Here is a 24536-nt window from a genome sequence, read left to right on the forward strand (position 1 = left end):
CCTCGCTGGGAGCGCGATGCGCAAGGCATGCCGACGAGAAACTTTGAGACTCGAAACCCCACACACCCGGGAGGAACCCCTTCGCTATGGTATGTGCTAGGTCGGTCCAACCGCCAATAGAGCCTCGAGGATCGCCACCCTCCAACATGAAGAACAATAAATAAAGAAAGAACAAAGAAGAGATGTAAAGACAGGGTAAAAATTAGTAGATATGTTTGTCGATTGTGTGTTGTCCAATCGACTATTACCTCTCATCTTTATGTGGTGGCTGGACTTCCCGTAAAAGAAAAGGACTCCAAAACGCGTTCAAAAAAGCCTGACTCGGACTGGACCCGCACGTATGTCTACCGATCCGTTCAGAGCCTCCAAGTGGCTTCACTCGGAATTTTCAAGCATTTGTGGCAATCCTTCTGGGCCACACTCAAAAATTTCGACTAATTTCGTTCAGAACTTCCGAGTCAACTGGGTGCTTGATGTCCAGGTTTTCGTACTTCCCTTGGAGCCTCCAAGTCAATTCAATTCGAAACTTCCGAGCTAACTTTGTACCTTCTATGTCTGACCTTGTCGGGGTTCTACATGTTGCTTACAACAACAGATTGGGATGACCCGAAAAGCCAAGTCGTTAGTTTTGACGGTACGCAGACTTTTCATGTTGAAATCCCTTTTATTTGAGGGCATGTTAATTGAGTGGCAAAACTTTCACATCCGGGCTTCATTTTGAACCATCTTCATATCTATTTCGATAATCTAGGAGAGGACCATCCAATAGTGATTTCCAATCATAAATTTGACTTCACATATAGCTTAAACCACTCTTTAAGATCATACCACTTTTGAACGTCAACAGCTTCAGTGCGCTGTCAGGAAGACCACCCACTACAGCGTGATGGAGTAGGATGTCTTTTGGTTGCGCTCCATGTGGCATCGGTTCAATGTGGGCGTTGTACATGGCACCCACCACCCCAAAGCACGTCGGAATTGGCTTCGAAGCTAGCCTTGACGGCGGCGACGACGGAGACATGGTTCGGCCATCGAAGGAACCACGGCATACGCACATGGCCACACGCTCCCGGACGGGGAAGGCAGCGCCCAACGCCGTGTCCTCAGCAGCCCGGAGGTGGTCGCGTCATCGCTAGTTAAGATGTGTCGCACGTGCTGACTATGACCGGAATCTAATGTCCTGCTCCGAAACTAGAGATGGTTAAGACCCCACATGTCATTGTGTGTAGAAATTGTGTGGGGATTAAATTCAAGGTGATCTACTACATGAAGAAAAGTTTATTTAAATTAAAAGAAATACTCACTCGTTCACAATTATAAAATGCTTTGTATATTTCAATATGAAATACGTACAGACTGAAATGAATAAACAAACACAATAAAATGCATCTATATACATTTGAATTAGAATAAATGTTAAAAATCTTATAACAGCAACGGAGGGTTATTTTTCAAAGGATGGAGATAGGACCGGGGTTAAATTTCTAAGGATCTGCCGGTTCTGAATGGGCACCTCACTCAAGGACTAAAATGAGTTTCCTCTTTATTCTATTAATATAATAATCATAACTACTCAAGTGTTAAAAACGGGCTATTATATTATGAGACGAAGAGAGTATACTCACTCAAGGAATACCGTGCCCTCGGCCATAAAACTGTCGAACGTAACTAATGGCCACACGCGTATATCCAGTTCACCAATGATTGACACCGTGCAGGAAAGTAAAACAGATATAGACCGTAACTACGAGGGGCTTAACGCGAAAGGCACAAACACAAATCGTTTATTTTCGTTTACACGCACACACAACACAATTGTTGTAGGATACACGTTGAGTTTCCTGGGGATTTTAACGTGTTCCTCCCGTCTCCCCTTCAGCTTCCAACTCGCCCGTCATCTTCATCTCCCTCATCACGCGAAATCCAAATCCGAACGAAAGAAAATCCCCAAATCTTAAGTCTTCTCCGCACCTGATCCTCCCCAACTCCCGCGCCGCCCGATTCGATCCGGCGCCGGGCCGCCGATCCCCTGCGGCGGCATGGAGGCGCCCGATCGCCTGTACCCCTCGGTCGAGCCGTACGACCTCGAGCCCCCGCAACTCGACGACGACGCCGCCGTGGGCACCGGCGAGGCTAGGGTTTGCGACCCGCCGGTGAGGTGGGACGAGGAGCCCAAGGAGGTAACAATCGAGCTGTCCCCTCTCCGATTCATCCCCGGTCGGCTTCGCCTTCTCTGTAGATTGGAATAGCCGGGTTTCGTGATGGGTTGTGTCTTGGCTGGATTGCAATTGGCGAGTCTCGCGTCTGGTTACCCGTAGCATTGGCGCGTTAAGGATTGCCGTATTGGGTGTTTAGGATCAAGGAGCAGAACGCTTCGTGAAAAGGTACGGATTTTAGGTTCGTGCTGGTTGCACGTGCACTTCTATCGGCGCGGGGAGTAGCAGCTGTACGTGTTGTTGGGGATGTTGAGGGTCTGAGCGATTGAAATTCTTGCCTTTGCACTTGCGTTTTGGTTTGAAGTTTGTTGTGGCTGCGGTCTGAAGGGTTGCCATTCGCATTGATACACAAAATGCATCTTTTCTAATCAGGTTTTGTTCTTTTGGACTGTTTTCTACTTAGTCTAGAGTAGGTGAGTGGTGAGCTGTATGTTATATGTGCCACTCTATAAGGAAATGTGGAGAGATAAATTTTTCTTCTTCTATTCTATGTTTAGAAGCATGGATGCATATTTTTGGAAATGTAATTCTTGCCTATGATCAATAAATGGGAGTTCCTTACATAGTAAGAAGTTGACTATAACTCATGTTCTTTCCAATTCATGCCCATAATCGTATTTGTATACAATTGTTACTGTGGACATATTTAAAAAAAATGCTGTGATTTCTTGTTAAATCAGGGAACCCACGTATGCGAGCAAGGGGCAAAAGATAATCCTGACAGAGATGACATGGAAGACCACCTTAGTGTTGTCAATATCTATGAGAGTGATGACGAAATGACCACCTTCAAGGGATCAGGAGAAAACATCCATTCTGATTGCCCACTTCGTCAACAAACTGGCATCTGGGTACCTCCTTCTGTTCCACCGATGACAAAGCATGATCATGAGGAGTGGCAAAAGGGCTTTGTCTCAAATGCTGGATACTTCATAGAAGACGAATATAAGTGGGATATGGATGAAGACATTAGGGAGATGACAATGTGGGATGTGTTTGCTGAGATGGCTGTTGCAGGAAAAGATAAATTATTATCTGTTGCATCATATGATTTTGGGAGGCATAGCATGTCTCTAGTTTCACACTTCCTTCTTCAAGCGGCTTTGGAGGATAACTCTCAAACACTTGCAGAGGCCAGTGTTGGTTCTGAACATGCCCTGCTTGAGACAGAACCGACAAAGTGGTTGCCTGATAGTGCTGCTCCTTCTTGCATGCTCTGTGGAGCGCGCTTCCATCCAGTAATTTGCTCTCGCCATCATTGTCGTTTTTGTGGTGGGATATTCTGTGGCGGCTGTTCAAAGGGTAGAAGCTTGATGCCTCCAAAATTTGGAACTTCAGATCCTCAAAGGGTCTGTGATGTTTGTGGAGTACGCCTTGAGTGTATTCAGCCTTACTTGATGAACCAGATAAGTCGTGCTTGTCAACTTCCGACTAAAGATTTGACAGACCTGAGCACCTTGAGGTCATGGTTAAACCTCCCATGGGCACCAACGATGGAGTATGAGATATACAAGGCTGCAAATTCCATACATGGGTATTGTAAGGTATGCCTATTCTATAATTTAGTACTCCCTCTGTAAAGAAATATAAGAGCGTTTATAGATCACTAAATAGTGATCTAAACGCTCTTATATTTCTTTGCGGAGGGAGTACCTGTTTATGTTCTCTAATTTGGTCCAGCTAGTTATTTGGGATCAACTAGAACACTACTCACCAAGCTTTCCATGATTAAATGCATTTTTTAGGTTGGAAAGCTGAATCCAGAGAAGTCCATTCCTGATTCAATTCTTAGACAAGCAAAGGGGCTTGCTATAATTACTGTGGTAAAGGTTGGAATGATGGTCACATACAAAATTGGTACTGGGCTGGTTATTGCTCGCAGAGCTGATGGTTCTTGGTCCCCTCCTTCAGCCATATCTACTTGTGGTGTTGGATATGGAGCTCAGGTCTGTGGCCTCTCAAGTCTTCTATTTCCATCAAAGAAGCTTGTGTACTATTATAAAGTCCTGATAGCATATGGAATATTTCCCGGCATTCTGCATTTCAGGCTGGCGCTGAGTTAGCTGACTTCATCATTGTTCTGAGGAACACTGATGCAATTAAAACATTCAGTGGAAATGCACATTTGTCACTTGGGGCTGGTTTCGGTGCTTCGGCTGGTCATCTTGGACGGGTGGCAGAGGCTGATTTCCGTGCCGGTGATGGTGGTTATGCTGCCTGTTACACATACAGTTGTAGCAAAGGTATGGCTGAAATCATCAGTAGCTGAGCAGGACTTGACTTCGTTCTATTAATTTTATCTGTTCAAATTTCTCCTGGACTATATTTTCCCAATTTGCTGATTCTGTTTAAAAACCAGGGCGGCAAAAAGATGGAAACAATTTCTCTTGAGTACCACTTAGTTCTTAGAGTAGATGCCACTTTGCCAGGTCCCTTTATTTTTTAGTTTTAATGATGAATACTAATCTGTGTGTGATTTACATTATTAACCATTATCTCATTGCACATTAAACTTGGCATTGTTGATTCTGCCAAATTGGTAGCTTTTACAAATAGCTTTTGTAACTCGGGAACTATCATTCACCCAGCAATATATAGTCAGATATTATTGAGTTTTATTGTGATTGTCTGTGAAAGTAGTTTGATGTTTACACATATATCCAACATTCCTGAAGCCTCTAGCTTCTTATGATAATTTGTGATCCAGACCAAGAATTGTATTCCTTAGAAAATGGTCCATAGACCTTTTAGGCTTTAGCCATGTTACGGTATGCGGTGGGCACATACCTGGTTATTGGTATCTCCTATGGCCAAATATACGCTAGTGTATTCAAATTTGTGCTTCTGTCCTCTGGGCAGTTGAACAAAATGAAATCGTGATGGTCAAGTTTTGCAACTGCTGGTTTCCACATTTCTAGCAGTACATTCAGACAACTTGTTAAATTAACATGTGGTATAGAACTATCTGAGTAACAAATTGTTACATATAAGTTGTACTGCATTCGGGGTGGGCTACATCACCTGTTGGATTTGGCATGAACAGTTAGGATGACAGCATGTATGGATGGTCTTAACTTCGCACAGACAGTGGTACAATCTTCTTAAACATGGAGTACTTCAAATTTGTAGCAACGCGCCAGCATGTGCTATAACTTGCAAAATGTATTTGTGTGTCTTTGTGGCTGAAAACCATGAAATAGCATGCAGTTTATGTTGCTCAATTGTGACTTCTTGAACTGAAAAAAGCGCAGTTGTACTTTGGACTGTTTTATCAGTATTAGCTGTGTAATTATTTGCTTCTGTAAACAGTTATTAGTATAATTATTGGGTATCATTTCCCAATGATATGTTCAATATTGTACTACCTCATGATTTTTTTAGCTAGTTTAGCCTACAAAAACATCTTATATTTCGATACGAAGGTAATTGCATATATGACCTCTTATGATTTTAGTTATTACAAAAGCTGGGTGCATACTGATGTCCAACTAAATGTAGTTCTTTTATAATGTTTGTTTGGAATGTTACATTTGTACCATTGGTGACAATGATGAGTACATCTGGTAATCTCCACTGGATCGGTCATACACAGTTTTTGTTTCGCTCACTTTGATGTTTACATCTTTTTCTTTCTCTGGCAGGCGCCTTTGTGGGATGCGCACTCAATGGAAGTGTAGTATCAACCCGAAACAACGAAAATGCCCGATTCTATGGCGGTCCAGTCAAGGCATCAGAAATCCTTCTTGGTTCACTGCCCAAGCCACCTGCCGCCGCCACTCTCTATAAAGCTCTATCCACACTATTTGATAAGATCGGAAAGTAATATTCGTCTTTCATGTGGTGACACACATTGTGTCGCTCCCTGTTGGTCGTCACCTTTGGGGCTTCAGTATCTCTAGGTAATTTGCTTGTTTGCTAATTCCTGGGTGCCAGTCAAGCAACTGTACAGTTTACCATTCGTTGGTACATGAAACAGGTCATCTATCCAGTGCCAGAAACCACTTTGTAAATGTTGTACATATTGATCACAATTGCGCGAGAAATGAAAGGGAAAGAAAATTCTTCATCAGTCTTACCCTTGATTGAAACTCGTCTGGCATCTTACTGTTGCAATGTGAGCAACTTACTCGTCTTTGTTTTACCTAGACCACCTATCGGCATCTCGGCCTGCCACTGTTTTTTGGTTAGTAGTATATTTTAATGAAATGCATGATGATTGTCATCTCCTTGAATCAATTTCTATACATGACAGGAAGTATAGCAAAAAGGACCTGTAGGTTCATATAAAGTGTTTGAAACCTGTGATGGTATAATTTATTTGCTTCTGGCGGTGCCGTACATGAACATGCACACTGGGATGTTAATTTTGCCACTAGCCAGTTTTATCATGATGGCAATAGATGTACTAGCAGTATGTGCTGTGTACATGTACTATTTCTTTGGGACCTGCGGCTGCGCCCAGCTTTTTTCAGTTGGCTACCGCTGACCCATCATGACGGCAGGCCTGCATGGAGATTGTGCCATGGAGGTGCTGGTGCTGGTGTGCTCCTCAGATTCCGATCTGACATGCTTGGATCAAGCTGGTCGCATAATCATCACAAGCCCTGCTCACACTCGACAAAAGTTGAGGCTGTCATATCTGTAGCTAATTTATACAGTACTGTATGTTGATTGATCTAAAAAGAAGGATAAACTGTCAGTTAGCACAGCAGATTGCTGCTTTAGATCTGATAATAGACATCCTTAGAAAACATCTAGATGCGAATTAGACAAACTGCTGATGATAATAAGCTCTTCCAGCCAGACGGCCGACCCGATGCTGCGTCTTCGTCGGACTAGCATTCCACCGATCGTTGAGAGTGATGAATCCAACTCAACGATGTCTATCTAGTTGGACTATATAATCCCACGAAGGCATGAACCCACGTCCACCAATCTACCCGAGAATAATCGCGGACGGGGTAAACCGTTGTACAAACAATACTACAGTGCAATGCAAAGGCCTTTCTTTCAGCTGGCCTGTCTACTGCACGTTCACCGCATGGTCTGCTGCTGCTGTTGTTCGATCTGAAGCACTAATTTTTGAGACAAGGGTCATGATTAGCTGGGGCCTGGGGTATGGTATGGTGGCAGCTGAGACTGGCGGCGAGGCTGCATGACAGTGTCGGCGCCTGCAGGCGGAAATGACGGCGGCAGCCGAAAGAGACCATGGATTTCTTGTCCGGAAATTCAACTAAACTTGGACTGCAACAAGGGAAAGGAAGACACTAGTTTTCTTGTTTAAACACCTCCAAGATCCAGGCAAAGCCTCCACCTGGAAACATCATCTTGTGGAACTCACCTTCGCATCAGCACACTGGTAAAACTATTTGCACCAACAGTTACCGCTGAGAGGATCCAACAAGAAGATGAGTAAAAGGAATTTCTAACAACTCCAACCAATAACCAGCAAAGACACAAAAGGATCAATGAATGAACGGTCCAGCACATACAACGCACACCCTTCTGACAGAGTGCAGCGACAACAGTCATATCAAGGACAACTGAAACTTGTGTTTGCATTGCATTACAAGAGCACATGATAAATGGCCACAGACTTGCATCTACTGCTTTGCTTACTGATGACGAATGATCTCCGCCATTCCATTTCTTCAACATGTCCAAGGTGTCCTGCCAGCATTCCTTGCCATTTTTTCATCTTTCCTTTTTTTTAATAAGTAAGGAAAAAAAAAGAAGAAATAAGCTAACAAGTTGCATAATGTAGCTAAAATATAAGTCCAGACCAGGCCCCTGAAAGAGGATGGACATCATCTGCGGAGGATCGTCGAAACGATCCCTCAACTCCCTTCTCTCTTTCGACAAACAAACACCGAGCTTGTAGAACATCAGACCGACACCCAAGTAAGTATCAAGGATAAACCCACCAGGCGAAGAAGAGACAGACACTTGTGGCATCATCATCATCATCATCAGAAGGGTGGTTCTCCACGGGTCCTTGAGCTCCCGAGGGTGAGCTCGAGCTCGTCCGAGGCGCATTCCTCGTGTATCCGCTCCCCTTCCCATGCCTTCACCAGCCCGGGCGATCCATTGTTGCCATTGCTGTTGCTGCCAAAGGCAAAATCATCCGCTGCCCCCTCAACCATCTCCATCTGGACATCGTGGTGAGCCGGCGCATGATCGCCCATCACCGGGGAGCAGGTTCCGCTCTGTCCAGGGGTGCACGCCCTCGACGAGCTTGCAAGGGCGATCCCAAAAGGATTGTGTGAAACAAGGTTGTACGTCGGCGACGAAGGTCCGGCGGACGATATCTGGAACCCGGCCAGCCACGCCGGGTCTGGAGCAACGTGGTGGCCAGGGCTCGGAGGTGTGGAGTTGGGAAGGGAGGTGTAGTTTGCCCCGGCCCATGGTGGCAGAACACATTGGCTCTCCCAGTCAGTCTTCATGCGCGGCGTGTGAGTCGGGGAGCTGGATGGGGGTGTCACTGGAGCGCTGATGGAACCTCCATTGAAGTAGAGATGGTGCAGCTGTGGGAGCTTGGAGGAGGAGGCAAATGAGGGGTTCGAAGAAAGGTTCTTGAGCCATGGGATGAGGGAGCTTCCCTCGACACCACCAATGAAGTTGTTTCCACCACCAAGAGTGATGTGAGAAGAGGATCCAGAGCTCGGAAAGGAGGACGACGCAGGGCTCGGCTGATATGAAGAACAGGGGCTTGCCGAAGCAGACCTCATTGGATCAGGACGCACTTGTGGAGGAGGCTTACATCCCTGAAATACAGACAAACAGAACAATTAACAATCTAGTAATTCATTTCATGCAAAGGAAATGTAGGTGCGACAGACAACGGCTTCCAACTATAAAATTGACCAAACGGTTTTTACCCAATTCATCCATGAACAACTAACAATCTAATTCATCCCTGAAATAGCTGAAAATGTAGTCTATCACGCCACTAAAATCTACCGAAATAATTGAAGCATCAGCTTACTATAAATTGACGAAAAGAAATGTGGCGATTTCCAGTGAAACACTTGTACAGAAGGAAATACCTCAGTTTGATCATGCAAGAAACTAGTATACATATTACTGTAAGTTCTTGAGAAAAAGCTTATGTGAAACTACTTATCCAAGTTATTCGCAAAAAAAAAGGTACTTATCCAAGTAGAGGCAATTGAAATGTTCCGTGCAAACACAATATTTTCTGCACCCCCCTAACTATATTGAAGTTTCTCTTCTTGTAAGGAGGTAATTATGAAAGTTTATTCCATTTATTACTGAAATCCTAAATCAGGAGGTTGCTAAAACAGCGGAGGCCACGTCGCATTCCCCATTCCTAAAACTAGCTGGACCCCATTTCCCCTTACTTGGCAACCGAACTGCCAAAATCGCAAGAAAAACAAGCATCTCCCAAGGAGCAAACAGTTCGAAACTTGTTTGTTTTCCTTTTTTGACGAATCATAACTCCAGAGGTTGCTAAAACAGAGGAAGCGACATTGCGTTCCCCGTTCTTGAATCTCCAGCTCCGGTGACATGACACAAAAACAGCCTAAATCCAAACAGCACGGCAGAAACCAAAGAAGAAAAAATTCAACTAAAGGCAAACAAGAAAAAAAATCCAACCAAAAGCAAAGGAGAAATTGCATCGCATTTGGCGCATCCAAGAACAATCCTCTAAGAGCAAGAAAAATCACCACAGCATTCCTAGAGAAAGAAAAAAAATTCAATTAAAGAAAGCAAAAGAGAAATTGCTCCAGAACCATTAGCTTTGATGTAGAGTACAGCGCATCGCACTTGGCGCATCCAAGAACATTCCTCTAATAAAAGCAACAAAATCGCCACGGCATTCCTAAACCAAGCAGAGTCCGTGACTTCCCGCCATAAGAAGCAACCGAATCCAAGCAGAAACGGAGCACCCACGTCCCAAGTAGCAGAACAAGTCAGATCAAACACACGAGCACGCTCAAGAAACACGCAAATCGAAGCCGCCGCACCTCGGGTGTCAGGTGCTACGTGGCCTCGCAGATATATCGGGCGGCGGAGCAAATTAAGGCCATTGCGAGGAGGAGCGAGCAAGAGCAAGATTGGTTGGATGGGTTACCCTGCGGTAGGTGGTGCCGTCGGGCTCGACGACCCAGCCGGCCTCGTTGCAGAGCGCCTTGAGGACCTCATTGTTGTCGCAGTGCTTGGGGAGGTTGTAGTTGCCGTAGGCCCTGAGGCCGGTGTAGATCTTGGCGGCGATCGCCCGGCGCCGCCGCTCCCTCCGCCGGTTGTTCTCGCGCTCCCTCCACGTGGGCACCCTCGTGCCGCCCAGCCCGTGGCCGCCGCCGCCGCCGCTCCCTCCCGCGGGGCCGTGCATCATCGGCGCGCCCGCCGCCGCCGCTGGATCTGCGAGGTCTGGCCCGGGGTTCGCCGCGCTGCTTCGCTGTTTCTTGCGGCCGCAGCTCTCTCTCAATCTCTCGCTCGATTGCTGGCTGGTTTGTTTAGTATTTGTGGGGAGGAAGACGGAGGAGGAAGGAGGAATTGGCAGTCTGAACGCAGCTGCTGCCTCATGCCGCTGTCTGTCTGGCTTAAACGCTCGGCTCAGCTCGCGGGTGCGAAATGCCCTTTATTTATTTATTTTCCTTTTTTTACGCTGGGGCAGCTCTTACCACCTTCCCGTTTCACCCTCCGAGTTTATTTACGGTATAAAATAAATAGATTCTGTACGGTTGGGTCAAAGAGAGAGAGATCCATGATGTTTTGGAAGTGATTTAATTTTCTCTTCTTTTCCGTCCAAGCATACGTTCTTGAGCATTCCAATGTACGGTATGTGTGTATTTCCAATGTACACTGTACTGCGTCATCTGGTAGGTGTACAAACTGTGCGGACGCTGATATGGAAAAGACATTCGGCCTGATAGGCTGAGACCAAATCTGGCCATAGATTAACCTTGGCGTCGCACGTACCGTTACGCGTTACGCGTGGAGGGGCAGACACGGTATTCCCCACGGTCCGTTATTACGCGCCGTAACGATATCCCAGCACAGCACGGTCGTCATCATCATCACATCGCAAAAAGTAAAAAAAAAACATCTCTGACGAGCCGGGCCCACCTGCCATCGCGCTTTCTTTCGCGGTCAAAACGGAAGGGGGGAAAGGGGCAAGACGCGGGCCCGTCGCCGAGCCGTTCCGAACGGGGATCGCGCGGCGGCCGAATCTTTTCTTTCCCTCGGCGTGCTGCATGGCCGTGGGGACCGCGCGGCGGCCGGCCGGCCTCGGAATCCGCGGCGGCAGGCCTACGACGACGACGAGAGCGAGGCTACGGGCTGCTCGCTGACGCCGAGGCAGTGGCAGTGGCAGCGGGCACTGGCAGTGCGGTGGCGCACAGTGGTCGCGGGCGTCGCCTCGCTATCTTTGGCCGGCGACGTCGCCTCGCCTTGGATCCTGGGCGCGTTTCTCGTCCGTTTTGCGCGGGATTTCTGGCCGCTCGATGCGTGCGGTGCGGTGCGCGGGCGTAGTGTGTGCGCGTGCCTGCAGTTTCGAGTCTAGCGTACTGCTCGGGCTTCTGTTGGAACTTGGAGCGGAAATGCTGCCTGGCCCTGGCTTCCCGCCCGGACCTCTTTTTTTTTTAGGCGTAGGTCGGACCTTTTTCAGTACCGTGACGGAGCACGAAAGCACATACGTACGTGCCGGGTGAGGTTCCCCGCTTTGATTCGGGCCTTCTTTCCCCCCCTCTCGTTTCTTCGCACGCTTTCCTTTTCTCTCTCGCTTTCCGTGGTGACGGACGAACGTGTCGTGGAATTTTTGCTCCGATGGTGCTTCCAGATACCGCTCACGCTGAAGTTGAGCCGAAAAGAAGATCTTCCTCGTGGAGTATCCTTGAGTGGAGGTGTTTGACCGGGCTTTTCGTTGGTGCAGGTGGTGCAGCCAAGTGAAGAACCACATTATGAGCTCGTGGTCGATGTTGCAACAGTCCGTGATCGAGTATCTTTTTTCTTCTCATAAAAAACGTCCGGGATCGAGGTAATATTGCGGCACTTTGCGATCGAGTATCTACCCTATCAACTTGTGAATATAGGGCTTTGTTCCTTGATCAAAAGCTTGTTCTTCAATCATGAACCTCCCTCCCTCCCTCAATGGCAATGAATGGAGTATTTAACCAAAAACTACCACAATTCACGGAACCGTGACGAAAAACTACCACTTTACGATTTTGTCCCGAAAACTACCACTTTTTTTCTAATCCGTGGCAAAAAACTACCAAGTCGCGAAATCGCTCGCTCAGCCCGTGCTAAGCACAAATCTGACCGCTTGGGCCCACCTGTCAGCATCAATCTTCTTCCTCCTCTCTCTCTCTCATTTCCACGAACACCTTAAGTGCACTCCGCCGCTCTGCCCCCGCCGGCCGGCGAGTCCCACCACCTCATCACCAGGCCGAGTCGCTGGTCTGCCTCCTGGGCGCGTCCTTCCCGTACCACCTGGTGTACCGCGACCCGGAGCCCGGGACGCACAAGTTCTGGCGCTGGGCGTTCCCCACCCACAACGTCACGGTGTCCGTCTACTGGGCGCCCTTCCTGGCGCGGGCCACGGGCACGCAGGAGTACTTCCTCGCGGGCAACATGGCGGGGGCGCGGTTGCTGACCGCCAAGGCCCGGCGGATCTCCCCATCGCTCCCCGACGCCGCGCACACGCTCGCCGCCTACGACGTCCACGCCACCGTGGCCCGGACACAGCACCGCGCGGGCTACTGGGACGACGTCATCGGCATGGCCCGGTCCGCCTCCGCCTCTGCCGTGAAGAGGCAGTTCCGGTGCCTGTCCCTCGTCGTCCACCCCGACAAGAACCGCTCCGCCGCCGCCGAGGGCGCCTTCAAGCTGCTCGGCCAGGCCTGTGACGCCCTCTCCTTCTGCTCCGGCGTTGGCCACGTCCCCTACTATAGCAGCGCCGCCACCACCGCGGCCTCCGCGCACGAGTGGTACCGGTCTCACCACGCGGGCCGCTCGCAGCGCTCGACCGCCACGTTGCCCGCGAGGAAGTGCTCCTCCGCGCGCCGGAGCGCCTTCTCGGCCTCCTCCCTGTTGGCCGCCTCGGGCGCCATCTGCGCTCTTCTTTCGCCTGCTTCCGTCCCATGCACAAGAGATGTTTGTTGAAATGCCAAAGAGAGAGAGGAGGGGAGGAAGAAGAAGGTTGATGATGACGTGTGGGCCCATCCTATCAGTAAAGGCGTTTAGAAGAGGCGAATTGGCACTTTCGTGACATGGTAGTTTTTTAGTCAAAGATTAGTCAAAAAATGGTAGTTTTCGGCACAAATTTGTAAAGTGGTAGTTTCTGGACACGTTTCCATGAATTGTGGTAGTTTTTGGTTAAATACTCCAATGAATGAGGTTGACCAACCACGTAGGCTCCCCCCATCCTCAAATCAAATTAACAAAAGTTTGCAAAACACTGCATGTGCACTGCTAGTAGATTAAACTAGACAAGTAGTTACGTGATGAGTCCGACAGGTTGATGAATTCAATGATCTATTATTCGCCTCTAACCCACTCCGGTGCTCCTCTACTTTCTCTATACATACTCTATAGTCTATAACGTAGGATAGTACGTGTACGTAGCCGCCGCCTAGCTAGCTAGCCTCATTGTCCATTTGTCAAGGCTCAGGGGCAGGTGTTGACAAGCAAAACATGACAAGCACATAAACACCAGCCTGCTCCTCACTAGTGGTAGTGGAGACCGATCAGTGGGTTTTAATTTGCTACTCTACGGCCTCACCTACATCTACTTGTTTTCTTCTTAGCAGCAAAAGTTAGATCACTAGCTTGTTTTTTTCTGATGTTTGGGCAGACCAGTTGCGCCTGTTTTAGCCAGAGTTCAGGCCAGCTATCGTGCACCAGCACCACCATCGTCTCCTGTTGCTAAGCCAAAATCATATATACCCTTCCAGGTCGAGGCATGGACGGCTCACGGACAAGACACGCCATGAAATTATAGGGCAAAGCTGCGAGCGAGCAGGTTCATCGAACTTGTACGTGAACCGACGGCGAGCTTTGGGTACCACTACCATGCATATCTCGCGCACATTCAATCGCGCAGTGAGCCGTCGTTCTCTTTCTCCGACCACCGATGGTCCATGCCCGCATACTGTGCAGTGCTGTGCTCCTCCTTCGGATTCCAACCCATGCATGGGCATGGATCGAACATCATGCGTCTCCTTTTTTTTCGTTTTCTTTGCGATCTCACGAGTCTCTCACAGCTCTCCTCGAGGCCCACTCCGGGGCGGGGCTTGTCTTTCATGGCCGCTCCTCCTTTTCCGTTGCCCCTGCCGCACCTCCATCTGGTAATAACAGTAAAAGGATCGCAGATGAACAGATCACGAGGGAGGGGGGAGGCGGTGTATCAACAGTCCCTACGATGTGTGCGGTTGCAGTACTCTGTAGTGCATGTTCATCATGATTCGGCAGAAATCACATATTTGACCTGAGGGCAAAATCAAATCACAAACTGACCTGCTCACAAAAAAAAATTCAAAATGGTGACCCTTTCGTGTGGCGCCCGACAGCGAGGCGCCGCACCCTACAGTGCAGCGTCTCGACCTTAGGTGTCGCACCTCCTGCCAGCGTGGCAGCCCTGATCCAGTTGCGGCCACACAGACAGCAGTGCAGCGCCTAAGGTCTAGGCGCCACACTTGTAATGTGCAGCGCCCGTCTCTTAAGCGCTGCACTGTCTGTGTGCCACTTAGGCTGGCCCCATCCTCTATCCCCTTCCACCCCCACCCCACACACCCCCACCCCACCCAAAACCCTTAGCCTTGCGCCCCTCCTCTCTTCCCCTCTCCCCCCTCTCAAATCCTTCTCAAATCTTGCAAATCCGGAGTATTTGACCGTGGATTTCGAAGCCAACCCCTCCCTTAAGGTAATCTCCTTCGATCCCCTCGTTTTCATCCATAGGAATTGTCACATTTGCTCAAATCTAGCTAGTTTGGGGAAACCCTAGTTTTTGCTTGGATTTGGAAATTTGTGTTGAATCATGTTATGTTTCTTTGCTAATTTGGTGTGGTTAGGCTTTCATAGTATGCTAGGGTTAGGGTTATGTGTGTTTGATGTTGGTGTTAGGGTTATGCTATGGTTAGGGTTGTGGTTATTGTTAAGTGGGGGTTAGGGTTATTAATTCATATATATGTTAGGGCATATGTATTTTGTGCAAATATTTTTGTTAAGTACTTACTTGATATAAGTGTGTTTTTGATTATTGTAGGGATGGGGAGAACATGTGTTTATGTTCATCATGTGGATAAAGAGGCCTTTTTGAAAGGCAATGTTGAGCCGGACCCGGATGAGCTTGTCATGGTGTTTGAGAGTAGTCCTAGCTATGTGGAGCTCTTGGAACAAGTGAGGAATGATTTGAATTGGATGGACCCAAGTGACATTGTTGAGTTCGAGAGAAGGCATAATGTTGGTTTTGGAATGCACATCCGTTGGAAGACAATGCGTGTGAATTCCGAGCAATGTTGGGTTGCATACAAGGAGACGGTTGCCGAATCTCTAGACAAGGCTCTTGAGTTATTTGCCTCCAAGAAGGTTGAGTCTACTTTGAATTTGGACTTGAACCGGAACCCCTCCCCATTGGTTGCTAGCACTCCCCCACCCATGAACCAAGATCAAATGAGTGAACCTCATTTCACGCAACAAGATTGGCCAACATTGAGCCCGACTCCAAACAACCAAAATGAAGCTTTTGAAGAGGAGAATGATGAGTACGAGGAGGATGACAACGAAGTTGATCTCCATGACAACAATGTGGGTGATCTCGACCAATATCATGTGCAAGAGACAATGGACCAATCCATCCCTTTTTCCCATGCATATGCATCGGACTCGGATGAGATGGTCCCGATGAAGAAGTTGATGAGGAGGGGTTCACGCCGAAGGAGGCCCAAGCATTCAAGAAGGTATTCGGGCGGGATCACAAGACACCATTGTTCAAGGATCTTAGTCTCGCTGATGAAGCCGTTGTGGATGGTGGCAAATGCATATCTCTTGGAGCTAGGCCAAGTTCTCACCATGATTTGGAAGACGGTAAGAACGGGATATATCCTGGTTGTGATTTTCAACCCTTCTTGGAATTGAAGATGTGGCTCGACAACTACTCGGTTACACATTATCGTCCACATAAAGTGGCCAACTCAGACGTCAATGTGCGTTACACGGTCAAATGTGAAGTGCCAAGATGTCCATGGATTGTGCGTGCAAGGCCATGGAAAGGAGGTCCCACTTGGCGCATAGTGAGTTGTCTACCAACTCACATGTGCCGGCACAAGGATGCGGATGGCGAGCTTTTGTAACAACAACACAAACAACTCATGTACGAGTTCATTGCTTAAAGGTTATCCAACCAAATATCCACACTTCCAATAATGAGCATCAAGAGTGTCATTGACCTTGTGAAAGCCATCTTTCATTACAAGGTGAAGTACGGCAAGGCATGGAAGGCGAAGCAAGCCGCATTCAAGATGTTGTATGGAAATTGGGAGGAAGCATACAACCGACTCCCTAGGTTGTTGTTAGCTATGGCCGCCACAAACCCAGGCATGGTTCACGTGGTTGAGCCTCATGGGCACCAAACATTGATTCATAACGGGAGAACCGTCCGAGTATTTGGCCGTGCATTTTGGGCCTTTGAGCAATGCGTGAGGGCTTTTGAGCATTGTCGGCCCGTCATCGCCATTGATGGCACGTTCTTGACCGGACAATACAAGGGCACTTTATTGGTTGCAATAGCAAGTGATGCCAATAACCGGGTGTTGCCTTTGGCTTTCGCTTTGGTTGAGGTGGAGAACAATGATAACTGGGAGTGGTTCTTGCGTCAATTGAGAACAAGGGTATTACCGGCTGAAAGGGAAATTTGTGTCATATCAGATCGCCATCCAGGAATTCTAAATGCGGTGGTGGTTGACATTCCTGGACATACAAAGTTGCACCATCGATGGTGCATGAGGCACTTTTGTGCAAACTTCTATAGGGCATGTGGTATCAAGGAGTTGGCCGATGATCTTCAAGATTGTTGTCTCGCTTTCACCAAAAAGCGGTTTGCCACATTGTTCAATGCATTGCTCGGACACAAGAAACTTGACCCCGGTGGTCTTGAATTTCTCAATAGGAACATTGTCGAAAGGAATATGTGGGCACGTGCTTTCGATGAAGATGGCCGGGGGTATGATCAAATGACAAGCAATATGGCAGAATGCTTCAATAAGGTGCTCAAGGGTGTACGTGCATTACCCCTGACGACAATAGTTTAGTACACATTTGACAAGATGAATGGATACTTTTTAAAGTACTCAATGGAGACGGATAAGCAGATTGCTGGTGAGAACAAGGATAAGCACAAGTACTATTTCCCACCAAAGGTTGAAGAATGGTTGGACTTTCAATCACGAAAGGTAGACTCGCAAGAAGCTGTACTATATGACTACAACGAGTGGAAGTATGAGGTGAAAGAGCCTGGAGGAACCACAAATGATGGCCACCAACACAGAGGCCGCGCTTTCAAGGTCTCCCTAACACGGTGTGATTGCAGCTGCATGAGGCCATCGTTGCTTCATCTCCCATGCTGGTAGAGGCCGTGGTGGTGATCTTGGCCTTGGCGGCAGCCGTAGTGGAGGAATGTTCTCTTGGCTCAATGGACCATTGTCGTATGTGACTTACTATGATCTTGTTCTTTTGGCCTTGCCCTTAGGCGCTGCACCCCACACACCCCACCCCCCCACACAAACTCGAAGCCCAGTGCCTCCCCTCTGCCCTCCTCTCTCCCCCTCTCAAATCCTTCTCAGATCCAGAGTATTTGACCTTGGATTTCTAAGCCAACCCCTCCCTTAAGTTAATCTCCTTCGATCCCCTCGTTTTCATCCATAGGAATTGTCACATTTGCTCAAATCTAGCTAGTTTGGCGAAACCCTAGTTTTTGCTTGGATTTGGAAATTTGTGTTGAATCATGTTATGTTTCTTTGCTAATTTGGTATGGTTAGGCTTTCATAGTATGCTAGGGTTAGGGTTATGTGTGTTTGATGTTGGTGTTAGGGTTATGCTATGGTTAGGGTTGTGGTTATTGTTAAGTGGGGGTTAGGGTTAACCAACAATTCTCGGTTTTGTAGGCATGGCTTCATCCGGTTCCATGACGAGGCCACCGTGTGCTAACCAAGAAGACATGCCGAACAAGTGGGAGGACGCATCTTTGGACAAGGTGAAGGAGAAAGATGTCAACATCCCGCTATGTTGGTGTGGAGATGTTTGCAGGGTGAAGGTGTCCACCGACCAAAAGAAATCATGGACGGAAGGGCGGAGATATTTTGTATGCCCGAACTATGCTTATGATCGTGCACTTCCAACTAACGCCTATGACCAACCACCGGTTGTTGGGGAACGTAGCAGAAATACAAAATTTTCTACGCATCACCAAGATCAATCTATGGAGATTCTAGCAACAAGAGAGAGGGGGAGTGCATCTTCATACCCTTGAAGATCGCTAAGCGGAAGCGTTACAAGAACGTGGTTGCTGGAGTCGTACACGCAGATCACGGTTGATTCCGATCTAAGCACCGAACAACGACGCCTCCGTGTTCAACACACGTACAGCCCGGGGACGTCTCCTCCTTCTTGATCCAGCAAGGGGAGAGGAGAAGTTGAGGGAGAACTCCAACAGCACGAAGGCGTGGTGGTGATGGAGCCCGTGGTTCTCCGGCAGGGCTTCGCCAAGCACTACGGAGGAAGAGGAGGTGTTGGAGGAGGGAGGGGCTGCGCCAGGGGAAGGGTGTAGCTGCCCTCCCACCCCCTCACTATATATAGGGGGAAGGGGAGAGGGGACGACCCCTCTAGATGGATCTAGAGGAGGGGGCGGCGGCCAGGGGAAACCCTAGATGGGTTTGGGCGCCCCCACCCCCTAGGAAACTTGCCCCCCAAGCCGGGAGGGGAGGCTGCCCTAGGGGTGGCGCCCCTACCTCTCCAGGTTACGTGAGATGGGGTGGGAGGGGCGCTCAGCCCCTTAGTGGGCTGATGTGCCCCCTCCCCTTGGCCCATAAGGCCCCCCAACACTTGTCGGGGCCTCCGAAACCCCTTTCGGACACGCTGGTCATCACCTGGTACCCCTGGAACAATTCCGGACTCCAATACCCATCGTCCAATATACCGATCTTCACCTCCGGACCATTCCGGAGCTCCTCGTCACGTCCGAGATCTCATCCGGGACTCCGAACAACCTTCGGTAACCACATACTATTTCTCATAACAACTCTAGCGTCACCGAACCTTAAGTGTGTAGACCCTATGGGTTCGGGAACCATGCAGACATGACCGAGACATCTCTCCGGTCAATAACCAACAACGGGGTCTGGATACCCATGTTGGCTCCCATATGTTCCACGATGATCTCATCGGATGAACCACAATGTCGAGGATACATGTAGTGCACATTTATAGCCACCCAGTTACGTTGTGACGTTTGGTACACCCAAAGCATTCCTATGGTATCCGGGAGTTGCACAATCTCATGGTCTGAGGAAATGATACTTGACATTAGAAAAGCTTTTAGCAAACTAACTACACGATCTTGTGCTATGCTTAGGATTGGGTCTTGTCCATCACATCATTCTCCTAATGATGTGATCCCATTATCAATGACATCCAATGTCCATGGTCAGGAAACCATAACCATCTATTGATCAACGAGCTAGTCAACTAGAGGCTCACTAGGGACATGTTGTGGTCTATGTATTCACACATGTATTACGGTTTCCAGTTAATACGATTATAGCATGAACAATAGACAATTATCATGAACAAGGAAATATAATAATAACCATTTTATTATTGCCTCTAGGGCATATTTTCAACAGTCTCCCACTTGCACTAGAGTCAATAATCTAGTTCACATCACTATGTGATTGTAATGAATCCAACACCCATTGGGTTTGATCATATCTCGCTTGTGAGAGAGGTTATTAGTCAACGGGTCTGAATCTTTCAGATCTGTGTGTGCTTTACAAATCTCTATGTCATCTCCTAGATGCACCTATGACGCGCTACTTGGAACTATTCCAAATATATGCTCTACTATACAAATCCGGTTCTACTACTCAGAGTCATCCAGATTAGTGTCAAAGTTTGCATCGACATAACCCTTTACGACGAACTCTTTTACCACCTCCATAATTGAGAAAAATTTCTTAGCCCACTAGTTACTAAGGATAAATTTGATCGTTGTCCTGTGATCCATACCTGGATCACTCTTGTACCCCTTGACTGACTCATGGCAAGGCACACTTCAGGTGCGGTACACATCTTAGCATACTGTAGAGCCTACGTCTAAAGCATAGGGGACGACCTTCGTCCTTTCTCTCTCTTCTGTTGTGGTCAGGTCTTGAGTCTTACCCATACTCACACCTTACAGCCAAGAACTCCTTCTTTGCTGATCTATTTTGAAATCCTTCAAAATCTTCTCACGGTATGTGTTCATTTGAAAGTACTATTAAGCGTTTTGATCTATCCTTATAGATCTTGATGCTCAATGTTCAAGTAGCTTAATCAATGTTTTCCATTGAAAATCACTTTTCAAATAAACCTATATGCTTTCCAGAAATTCTACATCATTTCTGATCAACAATATGTCAACAACATATACTCATCAGAAATTCTATAGTGCTTCCACTCACTTCTTTGGAAATACAAGTTTCTCATAAACTTTGTGTAAACCCAAAATCTTTGATCATCTCATCAAAGTGTACATTCCATCTCCAAGATGCTTACTCCAGTCCTTAGAAGGATTACTGGAGCTTTGCATACTTGTTAGCATCTTTCAGTATTGACAAAACCTTCTGGCTGTATCACATACAACCTTTCCTCAAGAATATCGTCGAGGAAACAATGTTTTGACATCCTATCTGCAAGATTTCATAAATCATGCAGTAATTGCTAATATAATTCCAACAGACTCTTAGCATTGCTACGAGTGAAAAAGTCTCATCGTAGTCAACTCCTTCAACTTGTCGGAAAACATCTTAGCGACAAGTCTCATCATTGTCCGTCTTCCCTTTTAAAATCCATCTATACCTAACAGCCTTACGACCATCAAGCAGTTCTTCCAAAGTCTATACTTTGTTTTCATACATGGATCCTCTCGGATTTTATGGCCTCGAGCCATTCGTCGGAATCCGGGCCCACCATCGCTTCTCCATAGCTCATAGGTTCGTTGTTGTCTAGCAACATGACCTCCAAGACAGGAGTACATACCACTCTGAAGCAGTACGCATCCTTGTCGACCTACGAGATTTGGTAGTGGCTTGATCCGAAGTTTCATGATCACTATCATGAGCTTCCACTTCAATTGGTGTAGGCACCACAGGAACAACTTCATGTGCCCTGCTGCACACTAGTTGAAGTGACGGTTCAATAACCTCATCAAGTCTCCACCATCCTCCCGCTCAATTCTTTCGAGAGAAACTTTTCCTCGAGAAAGGACCCGTTTCTAGAAACAATCACTTTTGCTTCCGGATCTGAAATAGGAGGTATACCCAACTATTTTGGGTGTCCTATGAAGATGCATTTATCCGCTTTGGGTTCGAGCTTATCAGGATGAAACTTTTTCACATAAGCGTCGCAGCCCCAAACTTTCAAGAAACGACAGCTTAGGTTTCTCTAAACCATAGTTCATACGGTGTCATCTCAACGGAATTACGTGGTGCCCTATTTAAAGTGAATGCGGTTGTCTCTAATGCCTAACCCATAAACGATAGTGGTAATTCGATAACAGACATCATGGTATGCACCATATCCAATAGGGTGCATTTATGATGTTCAGACACACCATCACACTATGGTGTTCCAGGCGGTATTAGTTATGAAACAATTTCCACAAGGTCTTAATTGTGTACCAAACTCGTAACTCAGATATTTATTTATGATCATATCATAGACATTTTATCCTCTTGTCACGATGATCTTCAACTTCACTCTGAAATTACTTGAACTTTTCAATATTTCAGACTTGTGTTTCATCAAGTAAATATACTTAGAACATGTGAAGTAAGAGCATAACAATATTCACTGCGTGCCTCAGCACTCATTGGATTGCACACATCAAATGTATTACTTCCAACAATTTGCTCTTTTGTTCCATCTCACTGAAAACGAGGCCTTTCAGTCATCTTGCCCATCTGGTATGATTTGCATGTCTCAAGTGATTTAAAATCAAGTGAGTCCAAACGATCCATCTGCATGGAGTTTCTTCATGCATATATACCAATAGACATGGTTCGCATGTCTCAATATTTTCAAAAACGAGTGAGTCCAAAGATCCATCAACATGGAGCTTCTTCATGCGTTTTATGTTGGAAATATGCCCTAGAGGCAATAATAAATTAGTTATTATTATTATATTTCCTTGTTCATAATAATCGTTTATTATCCATGCTATAATTGTATTGAAAGGAAACTCAGATACATGTGTGGATACATAGACAACACCATGTCCCTAGTAAGCTTCTAGTTGACTAGCTCGTTGATCAATAGATGGTTACGGTTTCCTGACCATGGACATTGGATGTCGTTGATAACGGGATCACATCATTAGGAGAATGATGTGATGGACAAGACCCAATCCTAAGCCTAGCACAAAGATCGTAGTTCATATGCTAAAGCTTTTCTAATGTCAAGTATCATTTCCTTAGACCATGAGATTGTGCAACTCCCGGATACCGTAGGAATGCTTTGGGTGTACCAAATGTCACAACGTAACTGGGTGGCTATAAAGGTGCACTACAGGTATCTCCGAAAGTGTCTGTTGGGTTGGCACGAATCGAGACTGGGATTTGTCACTCCGTGTAAACGGAGAGGTATCTCTAGGCCCACTCGGTAGGACATCATCATAATGTGCACAATGTGACCAAGGGGTTGATCACGGGATGATGTGTTACGGAACGAGTAAAGAGACTTGCCGGTAACGAGATTGAACAAGGTATCGGTATACCGACGATCGAATCTCGGGCAAGTATAATACCGCTAGACAAAGGGAATTGTATACGGGATTGATTGAGTCCTTGACATCGTGGTTCATCCAATGAGATCATCGTGGAACATGTGGGAGCCAACATGGGTATCCAGATCCCGCTGTTGGTTATTGATCGGAGAACGTCTCGGTCATGTCTGCATGGTTCCCGAACCCGTAGGGTCTACACACTTAAGGTTCGATGACGCTAGGGTTATAAAGGAAGTTTGTATGTGGTTACCGAATGTTGTTCGGAGTCCCGGATGAGATCCCGAATGTCACGAGGAGTTCCGGAATGGTTCGGAGGTAAAGATTTATATATGGGAAGTCCTGTTTTGGTCACCGGAAAAGTTTCGGGTTTTATCGGTAATGTACCGGGACCACCGGGAGGGTCCCGGGGGTCCACCAAGTGGGGCCACCATCCCCGGAGGGCTGCATGGGCCAAGTGTGGGAGGGGACCAGCCCCAGGTGGGCTGGTGCGCCCCCCCACAAGGCCCAAGGCGCAGGGAAGAGGGGGAGGGGGGCAAACCCTAGGGCAGATGGGCCCTAAGGCCCACCCCAGGTGCGCCTCCCCTCTCTCCCCTTCTGGCCGCCACCCAGATGGCATCTGGGGGCTGCCGCCACCCCTGGGGAGGGAACCCTAGAGGGGGCGCATCCCCCTCCCCTTCCCCTATAAATAGTTGAGGTCTAGGGGCTGCCCAACACATGAGTTTCTCTCCCTCTTGGCGCAACCCTACCTCTCTCCCTTCTCCTCTCCCGCGGTGCTTGGCGAAGCCCTGCAGGATTGCCACGCTCCTCCACCACCACCACGCCATTGTGCTGCTGCTGGATGGAGTCTTCCTCAACCTCTCCCTCTCTCCTTGCTGGATCAAGGCGTGGGAGATGTCATCGGGCTGTACGTGTGTTGAACGCGGAGGTGCCGTCCGTTCGGCACAAGGATCTCCGGTGATTTGGATCACGACGAGTACGACTCCTTCAACCCTGTTCTCTTGAACGCTTCCGCTTAGCGATCTACAAGGGTATGTAGATGCACTCTCCTTCCCCTCGTTGCTGGTTTCTCCATAGATAGATCTTGGTGACACGTAGGAAAATTTTGAATTTCTGCTACGTTCCCCAACAGTGGCATCATGAGCTAGGTCTATTGCGTAGATTCTTTGCACGAGTAGAACACAAAGTAGTTGTGGGCGTTGATTTTGTTCAATATGCTTACCCTTACTAGTCCAATCTTGTTTCGACGGTATTGTGGGATGAAGCGGCCCGGACCGACCTTACACGTACACTTACGTGAGACAGGTTCCACCGACTGACATGCA

General features: G+C 47.5%; 2 protein-coding genes across 2 annotated transcripts; one reads left to right on the forward strand and one right to left on the reverse strand.

The window, feature by feature from the left end:
* Nucleotides 1-1813: 1813 nt before the first annotated feature.
* LOC119336886 lies at nucleotides 1814-6298 on the forward strand. The gene is made up of 5 exons (XM_037608965.1): nucleotides 1814-2180; nucleotides 2897-3760; nucleotides 3962-4162; nucleotides 4264-4459; nucleotides 5858-6298. The coding sequence occupies exons 1-5, from the start codon at nucleotides 2040-2042 to the stop codon at nucleotides 6037-6039; spliced, it is 1584 nt and encodes a 527-aa protein (XP_037464862.1). The 5' UTR covers nucleotides 1814-2039; the 3' UTR covers nucleotides 6040-6298.
* A 1360-nt stretch (nucleotides 6299-7658) lies between these two features.
* LOC119337889 (protein BZR1 homolog 3-like) lies at nucleotides 7659-10786 on the reverse strand. The gene is made up of 2 exons (XM_037610118.1): nucleotides 10312-10786; nucleotides 7659-8980 (listed from the first exon to the last, which is right to left on the reverse strand). Exons 1-2 carry the CDS (start codon nucleotides 10570-10572, stop codon nucleotides 8186-8188), a joined length of 1056 nt encoding a protein of 351 aa, XP_037466015.1. The 5' UTR covers nucleotides 10573-10786; the 3' UTR covers nucleotides 7659-8185.
* Nucleotides 10787-24536: the final 13750 nt, after the last annotated feature.

The sequence above is a fragment of the Triticum dicoccoides genome, chromosome 7B (assembly GCF_002162155.2).
Source record: "Triticum dicoccoides isolate Atlit2015 ecotype Zavitan chromosome 7B, WEW_v2.0, whole genome shotgun sequence".
NCBI classification, from domain to species: Eukaryota; Viridiplantae; Streptophyta; class Magnoliopsida; order Poales; family Poaceae; genus Triticum; species Triticum dicoccoides.

Bases quoted from the DNA above. Each gene is read 5' to 3' on its own strand.
- LOC119337889 (XM_037610118.1), bottom strand. From the start codon at position 10,572: ATGATGCACGGCCCCGCGGGAGGGAGCGGCGGCGGCGGCGGCCACGGG. The intron at 8,981-10,311 runs GTAACCCATCCA...TCTGTATTTCAG, and splicing joins ACGGCACCACCTACCGCAGG to GGATGTAAGCCTCCTCCACA.
- LOC119336886 (XM_037608965.1), top strand. From the start codon at position 2,040: ATGGAGGCGCCCGATCGCCTGTACCCCTCGGTCGAGCCGTACGACCTC. The intron at 2,181-2,896 runs GTAACAATCGAG...TTGTTAAATCAG, and splicing joins GGGACGAGGAGCCCAAGGAG to GGAACCCACGTATGCGAGCA. The intron at 3,761-3,961 runs GTATGCCTATTC...TGCATTTTTTAG, and splicing joins CCATACATGGGTATTGTAAG to GTTGGAAAGCTGAATCCAGA.